Raw genomic sequence first — 17,285 nt, forward strand, 5'->3', positions numbered from 1 at the left:
AAATCATGTTACATTCAGGAACATGAGTAGGGTTCGATTTGTGACAAAAATAGAGGGGGGGGGTACATTTTCTTAACTACTTAAGCCCTATTCACCTGTTTCCTAGGCTGTGTGTTTTCCACTTCCTGTCGGATTTCATTGGATATCATTAGTCATCTGACCAGTTTCATTGGATTTCATTGGATCAAATCGACAGGAAGTGGAACACACACAGGAAGTGAAAAGCCTAGGAAACAGGTGAATAGAGAATATTCTTCTTTGTACGACAAATAGAGAAAATAACATATCTACAAGCTCACAATGTGTCGCTTGTAGATCTACCAACCTCGCAATTTTTGGAAACAAATAAAGAAGACATTAAAAATAAAATTATATTTACAAAAATAATGAATAGTCAGAAGATCAAAGGCATGGATTTTGATTTGTTCAAAATGAAGACACTTATGAGTAGCAAGGGTTATGGATTACCGTCAGACTCTGAGGCGGCACGGATGATGAGGTGGCTGCTGGGTAACGGCTGGGTGATGGAGCCCACCGTCTCGCCTTTGGGACCCTGTTTATCACAACAGAACATGGACACAGCAAGAGACAGAGTTAAGCGTGAATGAATGAATGCATTTTTTTCTCTCCGTGTCTTATCTAAGGCCCATCCCTTATGGCACTACTTCTCAAAGTGGTTCCAGGGGGATTTTGTTGTCGTTGGGGATTATAGACGTGTTGTGAGCTTATAGATAGTCTATTTTTGAAAAAGTTTGGCGTATCTTCAAATACATATTAATCTGGGGGTCCTTGACAGGTTTGAGAACCACTGGTCTAAACAATGTATCCTCTGGCTATTTATTCTGATTTCCTTATCCAAGGAAATGTCAACAATACCTTTATTTTGGAATATATGGCATGCCTCAATTCCTATAAAGATATCTTCCATTTAGTTTGCCCATACACCTTTACAGTAACGTCCTAAATAAACAAAAGATTCTGGCAACTCTATTCTCTTATATTTGCATTAGTCTATTCCACAAAGCTAGCTTTCTATTTTGCACAGCTGTTCCTGTGGGCAAAGTATGAGTCATGAGATTGGGACTTGGTCTTACCAAGTCTCTTGACAATGGCTCATTTAGACTATGGAATAAAGATCATGTCTTGACAATGACTTATTTAGACTATGGAAAAAGATCACGTCTTGACAATCGCTCATTTAGACTATGGAAAAAAGATCATGTCTTGACAATGGCTCATTTAGACTATGGAATAAAGATCATGTTTTTCCTGAAAACCCCACATTGTCACCCTCATGTGCTAATGAGTAATTCTTTGTGAATAAAATAGTGAAAATTTAGCAAGCAACTAAAACCACGGCCACTCATAGTGATATATATGTTTAAGTTTATCTATTCCATTTGTAGATTGAAATCACTTGATTAAAAATAAGACCATAATATATTATGTAAGCCACAAGGGACGGAGGGGTAGCCTGACACTCAGCCTGAATTTTCATTTCGTTTCACTCCATTATTCAGTCTGAAAGCCCCCTCAATAGACCATATTCACACGGCGGCCATGTTTCTATGAAGTCAATGAAAGTAGCCACCCCGGGTGGCGGCACTTTCAATGTTAAATTCCAATATGGCCGCCGTGTGAATATGGTCTATGCCATAGACATATAAAGGTAGACGCCTCCTCCGGCTCTGAGGCGTCTGTATCTCGGGCGCTCACCAGCTTCCGCCCTCAGTCGCGTGCGTCACAGAAGGGGACGTTCGGTAGGCCAATCAGAGGCCTACTGAACACCCCCTTCTGTGACGCACGCGACTAAGGGCGGAAGCAATACAAGGGTATTGCGATACAGGTTGCTCCAATGAACTGCAGAGGCCAATGAGGTATCTAGGTTTCTATATCTATGGTCTATGCAGCCGATTTCTGAGATGGGGGCGTGGCCAAAGTGGGACTCCACTATGAACCAACGCGATTGGTTCATACTGGATTATCCAGACCCATTCAGGGTCTGGTGACAGCGTCACCAGGCCCTGAATGCGAGGCAAACGATTCAGGGGGTGGAGCCAGGCTAACGGAGGGGGTGTAGGGATCCCAATCAATAATTGTGAAGCTTTGCGCAACTTAACTGCTTATTTCAACACGCATCAATACAATTGAGATTCTGAAATCATTGTACTGTAATACGGAGAGCCTAATTCCAATTAAACCCTTTTACACCACATTCAGAGAGAGAGAGAGAGAGAGACCTGCGTTGAGTAGTCGTTAATGGATACCAAATAATGACTGGGACAGACAATGCACCAGCTGAACCCACTGCAAAGGGACAATGTCTGTTCCCTTATGAAAAGGCTTCCAGATATGAAAATGTACTAACAAATTATCATGCCTGGCAGCATAATCTTTTCTATAATAATTCCTGAAAAGCTATTTAAAAAAGGCCTGGGCTCCAGTGATAAATTAGTCAGTACACTTCCACATAAAAGCTAAGTGGCCTTGTGGTTAGAGTGTCTGCCCTGAGACTGGGAGGTCAGGGTTTAATACCCGGCCGAGACAATGCTATACCCATTGCTTGGCACTCGCATCAAGGGTTGGATTGGGGGGAAACCCCTGCGACATACTAACGTCATGTCCAGGGGATATATTTGTACTTAAAATAAAAAAATGACCTGATATGTACACTCTCAGAGTTAAATGAACACTGATGATTTAACAATCTTCAGTATGATTGTCAAACAATCATACTGAAGATTGGAGGTCCACCTCTCATCTGTGACTTAACTGACAGTTTAATAAGACAGTAATCTGGGGTCCTTTCTTGGAGTGCCTTCATAGCATGTGATGCTTTCTTCTCTGGTAATGTATACACAATATTCTACAATGACCTGTTTGAACATTTTTTTCAACTGTTCTTCCTTTAGACAAGTGTAAAAAAAAAAGCAAATCATAATAACAATTAAAAGAAAGACAAAGCTCAAACCTTTACCTATCCTAAAAAAAGAGAAAAGATTCAGATGTACTACTGTATTGTGTTGGTTCCTCACCTTGACAGCCCAGATGGACTGCTCCAGAGGGTGGAAGAGCTTAAAGCAGAAGCCATCCTTCTTGGACGGCCTCTCGATGAGCTCACAGGCGTTCAGTAGCACCGTGCCAACCCACTGGCCGTTCTTGTGGGTCTTGTAAATGAGCAGGACCCCTGGTTTCAGCACGCACCATAGCTTGGTCCAGCTCTTCAGAGTGCCACGGATCTGTGATGAGGACACACGCACACACGCATTGATGTTTTACGGCCTGTCCAAGCAATATGCACAATTATAGGCATAGATTTGAGGTTCAGTTGTCCAGAACAGCCTATCTGACCGATATATAATGTATACTTTTTTCCAAGGAGTCCAAATGCGTTGTGAGCTTGTACATCAGCTATTTTCAGTGAATGTTCTCCTATTATGACATGCCCAGAATAGGGACGCTAGTGTTCATGGTGGTTAACATCTCTGAGGTGAAACTAAGGAGAAACTAACCCCCTTTTGTATTTCTTGGCCTCATTTCAAGGTAGCGAGCATCCAATTATCAGAATTGTACATTTTGTCAAGTGTGAAAACATCTGATGCATGCAAGGACATAACAGCAAGGCTGACAGCCGAGTGACAGCGGGTGATCGAACCTTTAGCCAGTCGGCCATGACAATGACAGAGGGATCGGTGATGGTACTGAGAAGTTCCTTGGTGGCCCTCTTCTTCTCCTCCCTGTAATTCTTCTTTTGCACCTGCAGATGACACACCGCCAATAAGGTTGTTATCAGTTGACTCCGGAGAAATCACCAACTCGAAAAATTACATTTCTCATGGTTGTTAATACTGAACACCAAGTCATTGATGCATTTTTATCAGGCTACATTCCTTGTTTGAATAATATGTAACTGTGCTACCACTATTTGTACACACTGCATATTTTATATCAATTATCTATCTCCCCAGTATTGATACTATTACCTGCTGTGAATGTGTGTAGTTAGAGCGACAGACAGAAAGATACACTGGGACTTTTTAAACAAGTACTTTTATACACGTGTACTACAGTATGGTGCACACCAAACAAAACTGGACATTCAAATTCAAACTAGGCTATTTGAAAAGGAAAATAATGAAAGGGATGATTTTTTGTGATTTTTGTATTTATTTATTTCGAATTAAATATCAAAGCGACAACTTGTTGTTGTATGTGAAGTCCATGGCCAGTTACCGATGCTAAATAACTACTGCGTTTATGAGGGCTACATTGGTATTCAATGTATAGTATCTCATACTGAAGGTCCAAGTTACAAAGAATTGTTAACACTCAAAGTTACAAAAAGAGGTTAAATCTGATTAATTTGAATTCAGGAGAGCTGGATTAAGGCAATTTCATAGCATTACATCTATTGTTTATTTTTTTTTAAGTTGAATATTTCCAATTGTAATGGATGTATAATTGCAACTGCACTGATATCTCACACTGGTAGGGATTTGGGTTGCAATCATTCTGTTTTGAACGTGACATGGGTCTCTATTTCATTTTGATGCATCAGATACATCGATTAAAGTACATGGTTGCGAAGTGACAGGGAGATTTTCTAGGATCATGAATTAGTGCGTGTGGATACGGAATGGTAAATTCACCAACCTTGAGGGATTCCTTCTTCGTGAGCTTTCCTCCGGATGCCGACACGTCTTTGTCAGAGCCATTGTAGAGCTTTGTTTCAGACTACAAGGGCAGAGGAGGATATTTCAGACCGTGAAGTGAACTCACACAGATAAGAGGAGGTAGATATGATGCGGGTCCTGAGCGGGACTCAAACCCACATTGCAATCCTTTTATCTGTGGCTTGCAATTAAGGCTGGATCTGGCCATTAGCAGTCATACAAATAAATGTGTTTTGGGCATTGACATTAATTGTATCTAGCAGTTTTTATATAGATGAATGGAAATGATTCTAACGATTATGCAAAATAATTGTCATTAGCTCAAATAATTGAGGTCTGGCGATTATGTAATAACTGTGACCGGGCTAGTTAGCAGGCTGATCAAACTAACCAGTGACATTTCCAGGGAGGAAAAGACAATCTGTAAGAACTGAAGTTCAGTGGTTTGATTCAAGATACCACCAAGATACTGCCTAAATAAGTAAACACCTACTCTATTTGAGGCGGGAAACAAGTTGAGAGCAGCATTATCACAGCAGAGAAATATGATAGCTTGGTTCCTGCCAGGCCGGCAAAGTTTTTCAGTGCCCACGGTCCCACGCTATAGCCCAGAATTAGCTCAGCTGTTCTAATGAGGAAGCACATAGATGTCAAATCAGGTCTACATCTGTGTCAGCTAACTCCATGACCTAACTGGAGTGATTTAAGAATCGAGCGTGAGATGGGATAGAGAGTGGGAATCAAGACGATGGGATTCTAGGCAGAGATGAGAGAGCTTGAGGGCACAGAGTAAGTATCACCAGCCAAGTACAGTTTTCCAAGTCTTTGCTCTTGTTATTCAGAGAAGAACCATGAATAGTTTCCTCTGGCTGAGTTTATATTGATGCCGATACGTTGATGCCGAAAGTGAAACAACAGAAATAGAGGGGTTAGATGTTGATAGGGTTCTGGCTTGATTTTACTTAGATCAGCCATCTACCCAACACATGTAGCGTATAGCGTTTGAAGTGAGGAGAGATGGCTTTGACATTATTGATTTCACCTTGCTCTTGGATATGGAATGTGAGTCCTCTTTCAGAGGCAATGGCAGGAGGTCCTCCTTCCCTCGGTCGAAACCTATAACGACAACACAACAGGAAAAGATCAACAATGATGAGCAACATTAAAGGGTTTCTTTAAGACCATATTTAAAGGGATTTATAACGTATTAGGTAGTGCCATGGATAGAGACAGGAAGGATGGGGCAGAATAAGAGTAGTCGATACAACTCACAGATCATCAGATCAGATTCAAACCTACCTGTATAACATTGTAGTCTGTGCAAATGTGTAAATAACTGACTGAGAAAAACTATATTAGCCGATACCTCAGCAGAAGTCAAACACAGAGGAGAAAATATACTGCGCAGTGAGATGCCTGCGGTTGATGACATCAGCAGCAGTTCCCTTGCACTTTCTTAGCACACCGAGAAGCTCTGAATTGTTCATGGCATCCGTTCCCTCATATCAAGACCTTCAACAATGATTTATGGGGATTAAAGAACCATCACTTCCATGGCAAGAATGCCTGAGTGACATGGACAAAATATTATTACATTGCAACTACATTGCTGGACATTGCGACTGCATTATGAATGCAACATACGGACGTGGAGATTGCAAGAGATTCTAGATGTTTTTTCTTGAAACAAGTGGGGAATTGGGGTGTAAAGCGAAATGCTTCGGCTTTACTCAGATTACTTCCTTCAACAACTTAATTCATTGGCTAAAAATATATTGTCTTAGTCTCTGTCTAAGGAGTCTTCCTTTTAAAGTTTTTGATTAGATTTAAGAAGGTACTTGATTGCCAGACCAACCGGGAAGTTGCTAATCAATTTGAGCTGCTAAAATGCATGATCAACTATCTGGATAGTCAGTGAGGACATTTCCACAGCCATGCTCTAAATTAACAGCAGATTCATTATTCAATAGTGTGAACAGCACAGCACAATTTACTATTGTCTACATCTAATATGAAATTAACAGCTGGCGATTTCCTCATCCTGAGGGATTTATAGTAATGGGCCTTTCAGAAATCACAAGCTTGCAAATCAGTATTATGCAACATGTTAGGAACTCCATTAGTCTGCAATAAGGCTTTTAAATATCGACTGACTCAGTTTGTCACTCAAGCGGATTGGCTGGGAAGAGGCACTGTTATACATTTGGGTTTTATCAGGAGACATTTATTATGTGTTCCTGCCTTTCCCATTCTGCAGTCAGGCAAATAAATCATCCTGGTCATTCTGGATTCAGATCACCCAGACGTTCATAAAATAAAAGCTTGTGAGCCGAGTCGCTGACTATAAAACATGGTAAATATCATCAACATGATGCTTTGATCAGAGACCCATTTGTAAACAGCCTGGACCTACTGTACTATGCACCTACAATGTGCAACATTATCCATCCAACTCGTATCAAATGGGGAAGGCTTATAGGCTTGCCTGGGAGTGCTTCCAGGCGTTTTTGAAAAATCTTTTAAGTGTGAGAACTACTGATTTAGAAGGCATTTATAGAATCGGCCTCAGAATGTATTCCAGTGACACATACAAGAGGTCCAACTGGACCATCTGTTCCCACTCGTCAGGGTCATCTCCATGCCTACCTCAGCCAGAGGGGCAGCTCAAGAGCCCTTCAGGCAGCAACACTGCCAACATATTTCAACCACTAGCAATCCTCCATAATTTACTAAAGGAAAGAAATAATGATTATGTGAAGAAGATGGACAATCAAAATTGACATGAGAGTGAGTTGATAAGTGTGTAAAGAGCACTAAGCTAATCAAAATCCAGGTTATTCACTGCTGTTTCTTAATGCAAATAGCAGTGTCACCCACACATATCATTGTAATAAATATGGATATGATGAGATGTGATCATCAATGCACCTTTACTTTTACTTTACTTCTAATAAGGTCATTTTATGATGCTATGATTATCAGGGTATCGTGAGGCTTCTAATAAAATAATAATTAGGGTAATTAAGCAACATCTACACCAAGTGATTCTTCAAGGTGAACTTTCAATCTGTTGTAATCATTTGAAAAACACCATGCATGTACACACACACACACACACACACACACACACACACACACACACACACACACACACACACACACACACACACACACACACACACACACACACACACACACACACACACACACACACACACACACACACACACACACACACACACACACAAACACTAGAGGTTTGGGTTGCCCGAACACCTACGCAGCACCGCCGATCCGACCAATATGTGTGAGTCATAGTGTCTGGGTCTTTGTCGGAGTACCCATTGTACCCTATGTACCATTTATGCCCATATATGGAGATTCCTGATATATGCCCATATATTGGAATGGCCATATAGGTTGGATCGGCGGTTCTGGACATCTCTAGATCCGTCAGTCCCGGTCCCTTTTATGGCATGATTTCAACAACCAGGTTCATTACCTGGTGACATTAACTTGCTGGATAATCTATTATTGATTTCCAATTGATTGATTTCCAATAACTATCCCCATTTAGTTGAAGGCTTATTAATTGTTAGTATTCTTTAGTTTTTGAACAGTGCTGCCTCAAAGAATTATGTCACAACGTGGAAGATGGACTAGCATTCTAAACATTTTACACTCAAAGCTTTCCATTCCTATGGATGCTTACAGCACTGGGACATGAGTCAGAGAGTGACATTAAGAAGTCTGCTGGGAAGAAACACAGGGACCAAACTCAACATTCATTGTCTGTGTGTGTGTGTGTGTGTGTGTGTGTGTGTGTGTGTGTGTGTGTGTGTGTGTGTGTGTGTGTGTGTGTGTGTGTGTGTGTGTCAAAGACAAGATAAATGGCATCATTATGACCTTGTGTGCTGTCTTCCTGTATCACATTCATACTGTATCATCTGTATCGATAAAGTAATCGATTGGCCAACACAAGATAAGAGTTGACTATTATGAGATGATGGACACGATGCTGGTATCCCCCGAAGCTGGAGCCTTAAATGCTTCATATCTACAGCCACAGAAATATGGCAGAGCCAATGCCTTTCTTCTGGACAATCTCTCCTGTACTTAAACAGGGAGGATTGAGGAAATGCCTCAGAGAATGCACAAAGATCAGAAGGCATTAAATAGTTGTGTTACCTTGTCGGTGATACACTGCGGTAATGCTGCAGATGGATGCCTCAGGGACCAGCTGAGGTCAGGACCAGTCTCCGGAATAGATTACCTTGGCTGTCTCTGTACGCCTACTGTTTCAACAGGTGCTGATGAAATATTCTGTGGCTGAATACTGTTCATTTGTTTTCAGTTGCTGACTCGCTAGGAACTGTGGTTATACACTACTGAACCTAACGGAATATAGTAGCTTCTGGCATTAAATGCACCCGTTATGACAGTACTAATTTTAGACAGTGGAGGCGTTTCAGCGAAAGCGCTGTTCTGGGTTTGTTTGAGTCTGGTGATGTTTGTGGTACAAAGACAGGAGAGAGTGCAGATGGAACAATATGCACAGAACCATCTGCCAAAAACAGAGCTAAAACAAAGACAAAGCTTGTGCACACGCATACACACAAACACGCTACACTAAAACGTTTAACAATTTCAGTCAGTAGTACATTTTTGACCAAAGCAGTAATTCCAGATCTGATCATTGTGCTCATTGTTACTGTCTCATACTAACCCCTGGTTAATATGAGAGATATACTGTAGCTTGGTAGTGATCACTGGGATGGACTGCAGGAAGAGAAAGACTTACGGAAACCATGAGCATCCCTCAAAAACAGATGAAAGCGTGTACTGTATGTTTCTTAGATAGAATCTTTCCGTTGAATTAATAAAGCGAAGGTGGAATGGAGAATGGAGTTTGCGTCAATGTCCATGAATATCAATATGTGGGTGCACGGCTGGAGTAGCAGGAGAGTGTGGTTCAGACTGGCTATAGCATTCACATGACTGCTACTGATACTGCAGTGGTTCTTCTCTGCGACAAACCTGACACATATGTCACACAGAGAGAGAGAGAGCGAGAGAGAGCGAGAGAGAGAGAATGAAAGATAGGTTATTTATAATACTACCGTTGTTATCTGTAAACATGTTTGCTTTGGCAATATGAGCAGCACTGTCTTTTCGTGCCAATATAGCTCTTTAGTTTGACAATTTGAGTGAGTGAGTGAGAGAGAGAGAGAAATAGAGGTTATTTCTAATACATTTTTTGGCAGTGTGTGTGTGTGTGAGAGAGAGAGAGAGAGAGAGAGAGAGAGAGAGAGAGAGAGAGAGAGAGAGAGAGAGAGAGAGAGAGAGAGAGAGAATGTTTTGAATTCATAGTTAACACTGGTTTTGATGTTATTCAAAAATACAGAGTTTGGACGAATGGATAGGCAGATAAATTAATGTGAATCAGACTGTTCAGTGAGGCAGACAGTGATGACAGTTATGTTTGAAACCTTAAAGCAGGCTGCTCTCCAGGATCAATGCTAAGCTGGCAAAGAAGGTAATGTCCACTTTGGATTAAAATATGCTCAGCCACGTCTGTAGGCTCCACATAGATGCAGACAATGTTATGTTTTCCTCTTCAAACTGTGCTCAAAAGCCATGTTTCAGCGTGCTATGTTGCTATTTTGTAAGATGGTGGAAGATGAAGAGGCTGCTATAGCAACAGGTGAACTGACGACAGCAGGCTGTGAACCGCGTCAACTTGTACGACACATCAATTTAGGGAACAGACCACAGAGAGTGCACTTATGTGGGAAACTTGTCATGGCAACGGTATCTCAGTTAATCTGACTCTGGATAGCTTAGAGCCGGGTGAAAGTGGAAAAATGGATGGGAGGGGGTTTATGTATCCAATTTAAGCCAGCACAGAGAGTATGACATTTCTGCTGTGTTCCAAAACTTTCATTTCAGCAACATTGTGAAATCAGCAACAACTTTCAAACATTTAAACAGACATGGCACTGCCAAAAGTGTCATGATATGAATTAACAATACAAGCCAATCTAGAGCTTTGAGGATCTGCTATTTTAACCATTTTCTAAAGAAATGTGGCAAAAATGTTGGCCTATAATGACATACCAAGAAAGAATAGGAAGAATAGGGAGGCAAAATAGGGAGGGCAGGTTGAAAGTGGTTCATCCCTGAGTCAATAATAATCAGTGATACAGCCCCTACTAAAATGATTCTCCATCGATTGTAACAGCACAGTGAAAGTGGAGTCATTCTGCCCATGGAGAGATCATCCATTGTAATTGCCAACCCGGAGCACAGCCGGTTCCCAGGTTTTCTACACTGACCGTATGAAAAGTTTTCATGCTCCCGTTTCATTTGCAGCCTGCTAGCTGCCCCCTAGCAACAACAACACAGCAAACAACAATCATCATCAGACACCACGTTGCACGACCCGCATGAACCATCCGCAAACAGCCGCCTCAGCCAGACAATTCACATTAAGAAGGGATAATATTCCAAACTAGAGTTTCGGGGGGCTACGCCCCCCTCAACCCCAGCCGCGCACGGGGCTTTGCGTTTGTTGGTCCCGCCGTGTCCCTGTGTCTGTATCCGTGTAGCTGCAGCACAGAGTGGGCAGTATAGATGGGGATTATGGCTGTTAGAGGCATGTACGCGCACGGGGCCCACGTGGGCGTGTGTATATGGGGGTAGACAAATTGTCTAAGTAACATTTGCAAAAAGGGAAAAAAAAAAAAAAATTGTAAGAAAGTGTAATGTAAAAGTTACAAAATGATGAAAAATAAGTAGAAGAAATTATATTTTGTATGTTTCGCGGACCACCAGGGGGTCCGCGGACCCCCTGGTGGTCCGCGCGGAAATCGTGGGATGAAAATTTCCAAAAGGAAAAAAAAAAAAAAAAAAAAAAAAAATATGAAGGTGGTTGCTTGTTTTTCTGAAAGCTGGCGAATGGCAGCCCTTTCTGCAAGATGGCGGCCGCCTGGTGTTGTTGTGAGTACGTGTATTAGGGGGGGGGGGGGCGGCGTGAAAGGGTTGATAAACACTGCTCTAATCGGAGCGAAATTATCTGAAATTACTACATGACCATAATGCAGCCTAACATGCGTTGCACGGGGCGGTCCTGCCATTACGTTAGTTACTGTAGTTGCTGTGGAGCTACATAGTTCTCCAGAAGACACACACAAACATACACCATCTACAATGGACGAACTGAGCAGCAATATAGACATTCACCACACGAACGTGCATTGTTGACAAAGTGATTGCACAGCCGCTGCAGGCATGACAAGCAGGTTAGCGTTAGCGACATGGCAGCTATCACAGCACCCTGTCCGTCGTGCTGCAACTGCCTGTGATGGCTACAGCAGTAACAGCAAGCTGTCTGCGATGCCATTGTCTGGAGACTGCTCTTAGCGTGGCACGACCAATGAGAGTGAGCGCTGTAGTTGTTGCTAAGATACGGTGGCGTCTCTGCCCCATAGCTTGTAGATCTCTCACACATGATTGGCGTAGGCTGCGTTGCCAGGTCTGACTTTGTGTCTAAGCAATGGTCGGCTTATTTTTGCGCGCCTTTGGGCTCGTTTGCATTGTGCGCACGGCAGCGCTTGTTTAGCGTACGTCAGCGCGACGTGGCAACGGACGTGGCAACGTGAAAGGTGATTGGCTGGTGAAAAGAAACACCCGACGTTACACCAGAAATGGTGCCTGGAGAAATGGTGACCAAAAAAAAAGTTTGGAAAAAAAGGAAAAAACCCCCGCAGCGGCTGCCTGCTGTTGTGGTGATGAGGTCGTGCGCACGGTAAACGGTACGAAGCTGCCTCCCCTTCCGTTTTGTCCGACATTTGGTGAGTAGAATTAATTATGTTGCGCGGTGGAAAAGGTGTAGTGAACAGTGAGATGTCCCCTACGCGAGGCGTAAATTCAGTGCGGCCGCCGTGGCGAGTCAGTAGGCGACATGTGGTCTGGCGGTGCGTTGTTTATCCGATAACAGAGCTGTGGGGTGTCGCCACCGAGGGTGCGGAAGTTGCTCGCCATTTATATAGTTAGATAGCAGGATGTGTGTGTGTGTGTGAGGATGGAGGCATTAAGACAGTGATATTACCCCAGGCAGACGCAATGCGTAGGTGAGCTCTATAAATAGCGCAATGGACCAATGGTTAATCTGCAGTGGCCCTTCACTGACCTCATCCTACAGAACCCTTTCCCGGGTTAACATTGGGAAATGTAGGCTTTTCCAGACAATGCACTGCATCAGGTAAGACTGTACTCTGGTATTTCAGAGTACTGCTGTAAATCACGTTAACATTTTGTATTAGATGGGCACAGAGGATCATGGCTGAGTGCAAAAAAATGTAAGCACAAAAAAAACTCATTCATACGCATAATTCAATGTTGTGACAAGTTCATAATAGAGGATGACTGTCAATGTTAAATTCTGTTCAAGGAGAAGATAATCACAACAAATACAGATAACAGTTAACATCAAATGAAGACACACCAGTCTTTCTGTGAGTGTGAGTCACCAGCCTTCTGTGTGGGTTTTTCTTTCTTTGTTTATTACTTTTTTTTGTTTAAGATTTATTTTTGGCATGTTCATGCGTCAGGTCCTTTAGAGAGATAGGAAATTAGGGTAGGGTGGGGTGGGGTGGAGTGGCAGTGGCGTCTGCTGTAACCTGCTAGTCAAGCTTGGGCGGCCAATCGCGGTCCTGGATTCACAGAGATTTCAAAGAAATACCGACCAGTGAAATCTTTCCCCCCACTCCCGCACCCCACCCCCGTCTACCAAAAGCCAATCCAAGGTGCCTGCCACTGAGAAACGAGGAGCTCCCCCCCTCTACCTCCCGAATCGAATCCACTGACAGCCAATCCACACGTTCCTGGTGTCAGAAACTAATTTACCGAAGGAAGAGCAGGAAACATAAATAAAGTTTGATTTGATAGATTTTGATTAGTGACACTTTGTCAGCTTGTTCTTTTGTCATTCTATGGCATGTCATAATCAAGTTCTTCTCAATTGTGTTTTTTTAACGTGACAGGTCCATTTGGATATCAGTTGGCTGTTCAGGCTTCTTTGCGACAAGGAAATCTTCATTACGATCATTACAATCTTTTCTAGTCTATTATCACAGCGCGGCACCAAATGGCGTGCTACGAGCTTGTAGGGGGTCGTCCCTGGAACAAAATATTTTGAGATGGGTCTGCGGCCAAATACATATCATTTTTGCTGATTGGTTGCTATATCAGTGGTGCTCAAACTTTTTCCATGTCAAGGACCCCCACCACAAAATATTTTGTTCCAGGGACCCCCAGAAGCAAATATTGGAGTTAAAAATGTTCGCTTTAAATATAGATATATTCGAAGATTTGCAAAAATGTTCACGATTTAAAAAAGAAATAGCAGATCTACAAGCTCATAGTATGAGCTCATAGTACAAGCTCATAGTATGAGCTGGTATATCTGCTATTTTTGAATAGCCAAAGTATAAAATAATGGTTATAGCTAAAATCTAAAATGAAACGGATGCATTCCTGTACTGAATGGGTTAATGCAACGTGCAGACCCAAGTGCTCCAGTATTTTATTTGGGTAGTCTATTTGAGAAGGGCAAGGAAGCACATGCTGTTTGTTGACATTCTAAGGATGCATGGCCTATTTGCATAAATAGTGATATGACATTATTCATTTTATCCCACAACTTGGCTGAAGCACGTTGGACTTTAGAGATGTTTTATATAGTAGTAGTAGCCTATATGTATTATATATTCTATACGTACAAAAAGGGATGTTACTACACTGTTTAATTTGATTTTTATTTGTAATAAAATGTCATTGAAATTACATGATGTGTTCTTCATTTTCCAGTATACAGTATATTATGTATTCATATCATTCATTGTATTCTATGATGGGAGTGAAAGAGAAAGATAAGAAAGAAGCGAGCGCAAGGCGGCTGTCTCCAAACAGCATCTTTAAGCAGGCTGCTGCCTGTTTGCCCAAGTGCATGTCTCTCACACAGCATCTTAAGCAGGCTGCTGCCTGTTTGTCCAAGTGCATGTCTCTCACACAGCATCTTAAGCAGGCTGCTGCCTGTTTGCCCAAGTGCATGTCTCTCACACAGCATCTTAAGCAGGCTGCTGCCTGTTTGTCCAAGTGCATGTCTCTCACACAGCATCTTAAATTAAGCTGAATGGAGCTGTGGGGACAATGAATGACTCATGGATGACACAACCACACAAATAACTAATCACTCTGAGAGAGAGAGAGTGATCAAGTGGATGGAGGATATCGCAATCACTATATTTTGCCTTTATTTTACCAGGTAGTCACAGATATCTTTTATAAGTAAGACCTGGCCAAATGGCAGCATTTACATTTTCCAGACACAAAGAACATAAAGAGAAATGATTGGGATCAGGATTCCTCTGCCATTTGCCTGCTTTTAAGTGCTGCTTGTGTAGTTTTCACCCATTTCACAAATGCATGTTAAATTGAGTTAAAGGAGACACACCATGAATTTCACTTTTTTTTTTTCTTCTTTTTTTTTTTGGCTCCCCAGTGTCTCTTGTACAGCAAAAAAATATTTTTTTTTTAACATTCAGTCATTCATTCTCATTTCAGAGATTTTCAGAATGGGCGTGTCTGAACAGGCCATCTCAGAATGGCAAGTTTGCTTACATCACCAAACTTTCTGCCCATGTATTTTGACAGACAGAATTGCTCAGTACCGCAGTACAGCACCCCTCTGCCCAACAGGACGTTTTGGTATTGCAGCTGAAAGTGCTTTATAAGCCTGAGAGAATTGACTTGGGATGAGTATATCTGAGTGTTGATTTAGGCTCAAACCTTTTGAAAATGGTTTGAGGGACATACACCATATTATATTAAATATCAAATATTTTTTTTTAATTCATGGTGTGTCTCCTTTAATGTTAAAGTGTTTCAGGATTTAGATGCATTTCTGGGATTGAGGATTATCATTTTCGTTCATTAGCGTGTCCGAAAAGTTGGAGCAGAGGCCTTGATCATTTATGAAACTGTAGATCAGCTGAAAGGCTTAATCTTTTTTTTTTTAAACAAAAAAAAAATCCACTTTGCTCTATAATGCAGGGGGGAACAGAGGGGATAGGAGAGGAGAGGCACTAATAACTGATTAACAACACATTCATTTAGTATAATGATCAGACAGTTGCCCGTTTTCAATTGACAAAACTGAAGTGGGATTCAGCTACTGTACTATTTGTGTTTGTTAGAGAACAATCATATCAAATGGCAACAAATGAAATACAATAAGGGTTCAACATCTCCATCCAAAACTATTTGGCAACAGAACCAGCCTTGGTTACCTTGTAGCTGGAAGCATTCAGGAATTCTGTTTAAGTTCTTTTTTTGCATAGAGCCAGTGAGAACAACTCCTGTAATGTATGCTCAAGCTCTCAACACCACAGAAGTGAGAGAAAAACAAGAACCATGTGGTTGGGAGAAATTTGTCTTTAAATATTTTCTTTTAAAATCCTGACAGGTCTAATGCTGTGTTTACACTGGTGCTTCGTGTCGGATGCACCAGGACCCATGTTAACTAATTGGGCTGTTTATACGTGTACCTCCCGGGTTGCTGCATCAAGCACCGTGCCAGCTCCTGATGTTCAGTAATCATTTTAGCGTAATTTTCCCCGCAGTGCTTCCAGTGTGAACTCTGTAAGTCTAGCAAAGTTGATGTGTCGAGATTTCTATGAGGTTTTACCTCCAACCAGCCCGAACGAGATGAGATTGAAAGTAACATGACTTCAAACACTATATAAGCAGTCCAGATAATGTTTCTCCAAAGCACAACTTCATAGCTTCATAAGGCATAACATCTACTGTCACCGGTCCAAACAATAGAGTTTTATTTACTCTACTTTTCACATAAACAACAAGCGTAGCTATGGCTACGAAACACGAATGTTCTAGAGTCCATCACCAGGTAAAACTAAGGGATCTAACGGGGATCTAACTCTGCTCTGTTGGACAGAGAGCCACTGAACACGGTCTTCACACAGCACAGTCATCTAGCAACCCACCTGGCAGCGAGATGGGCGACAGCTCGTTATAACCCCCGAATGAGGCATTACGGATGAGCTTGCGTCCGCCAGGATGCTGGGGCCGCACGGACGAGGTACCACCGCACGTGGAGAAACGCCGCCGACACAGGAGACCCTCCTCCTTCATCATGGGGCCGCCGGCCAGCGGCAGAGCCCTGGGAAGGGGCTGCGGCCGCGGCGTGTGCGGGGAACGGCAGGGGAGCAGAGCAGAGCAGGGGTCGTGGCGGGCGGAGGCACCGGGAGTCGTTGAACGCTCCGATCTGCCCACCCCCCCCAGTAGTAGCAGTAGCAGCAAGCAATCCGAGCAGACACCAAACCGCCAAGCATACACACACACACACACACACACACACACACACACACAAAGCACGTACGTACTGTAGTAGAGCAGGCAGTGAACCAGCACGACACACTTCTTCCCTTACACTGTTCTCTCTCTCTCTCTCTCTGCCTCCTTTGTGTGTCTGGGTGAGATGGAACCGCCTGCAATTATTAACTGACAAATCAGCTGAGCCACTCCCAC

At 42.5% G+C, this 17,285-nt stretch overlaps 1 protein-coding gene across 6 annotated transcripts in view; it reads right to left on the bottom strand.

Moving 5' to 3' along the window:
- The window catches only part of osbpl8 (oxysterol binding protein-like 8), a 118,001-nt gene that overhangs the window by 17,100 nt on the left and 83,616 nt on the right, over window positions 1-17,285 (bottom strand). For 4 of the 6 annotated variants that reach the window (XM_084049727.1, XM_084049728.1, XM_084049729.1 and 1 more), the window contains 5 exons: window positions 5,716-5,789; window positions 4,654-4,734; window positions 3,656-3,757; window positions 3,036-3,239; window positions 469-553 (listed from right to left, as the gene is read on the bottom strand). In XM_084049727.1, the coding sequence (XP_083905853.1) occupies window positions 469-553; window positions 3,036-3,239; window positions 3,656-3,757; window positions 4,654-4,734; window positions 5,716-5,789 (546 nt within the window). Of the gene's footprint in view, window positions 1-468; window positions 554-3,035; window positions 3,240-3,655; window positions 3,758-4,653; window positions 4,735-5,715; window positions 5,790-16,741; window positions 17,030-17,285 lie in introns of those variants that run through there. The other 2 variants (XM_084049731.1, XM_084049730.1) reach the window with 1 other exon arrangement.

Source organism: Gymnoscopelus microlampas (genome assembly GCF_963454915.1).
Source record: "Gymnoscopelus microlampas genome assembly, chromosome: 23".
NCBI lineage: Eukaryota > Metazoa > Chordata > Actinopteri > Myctophiformes > Myctophidae > Gymnoscopelus > Gymnoscopelus microlampas.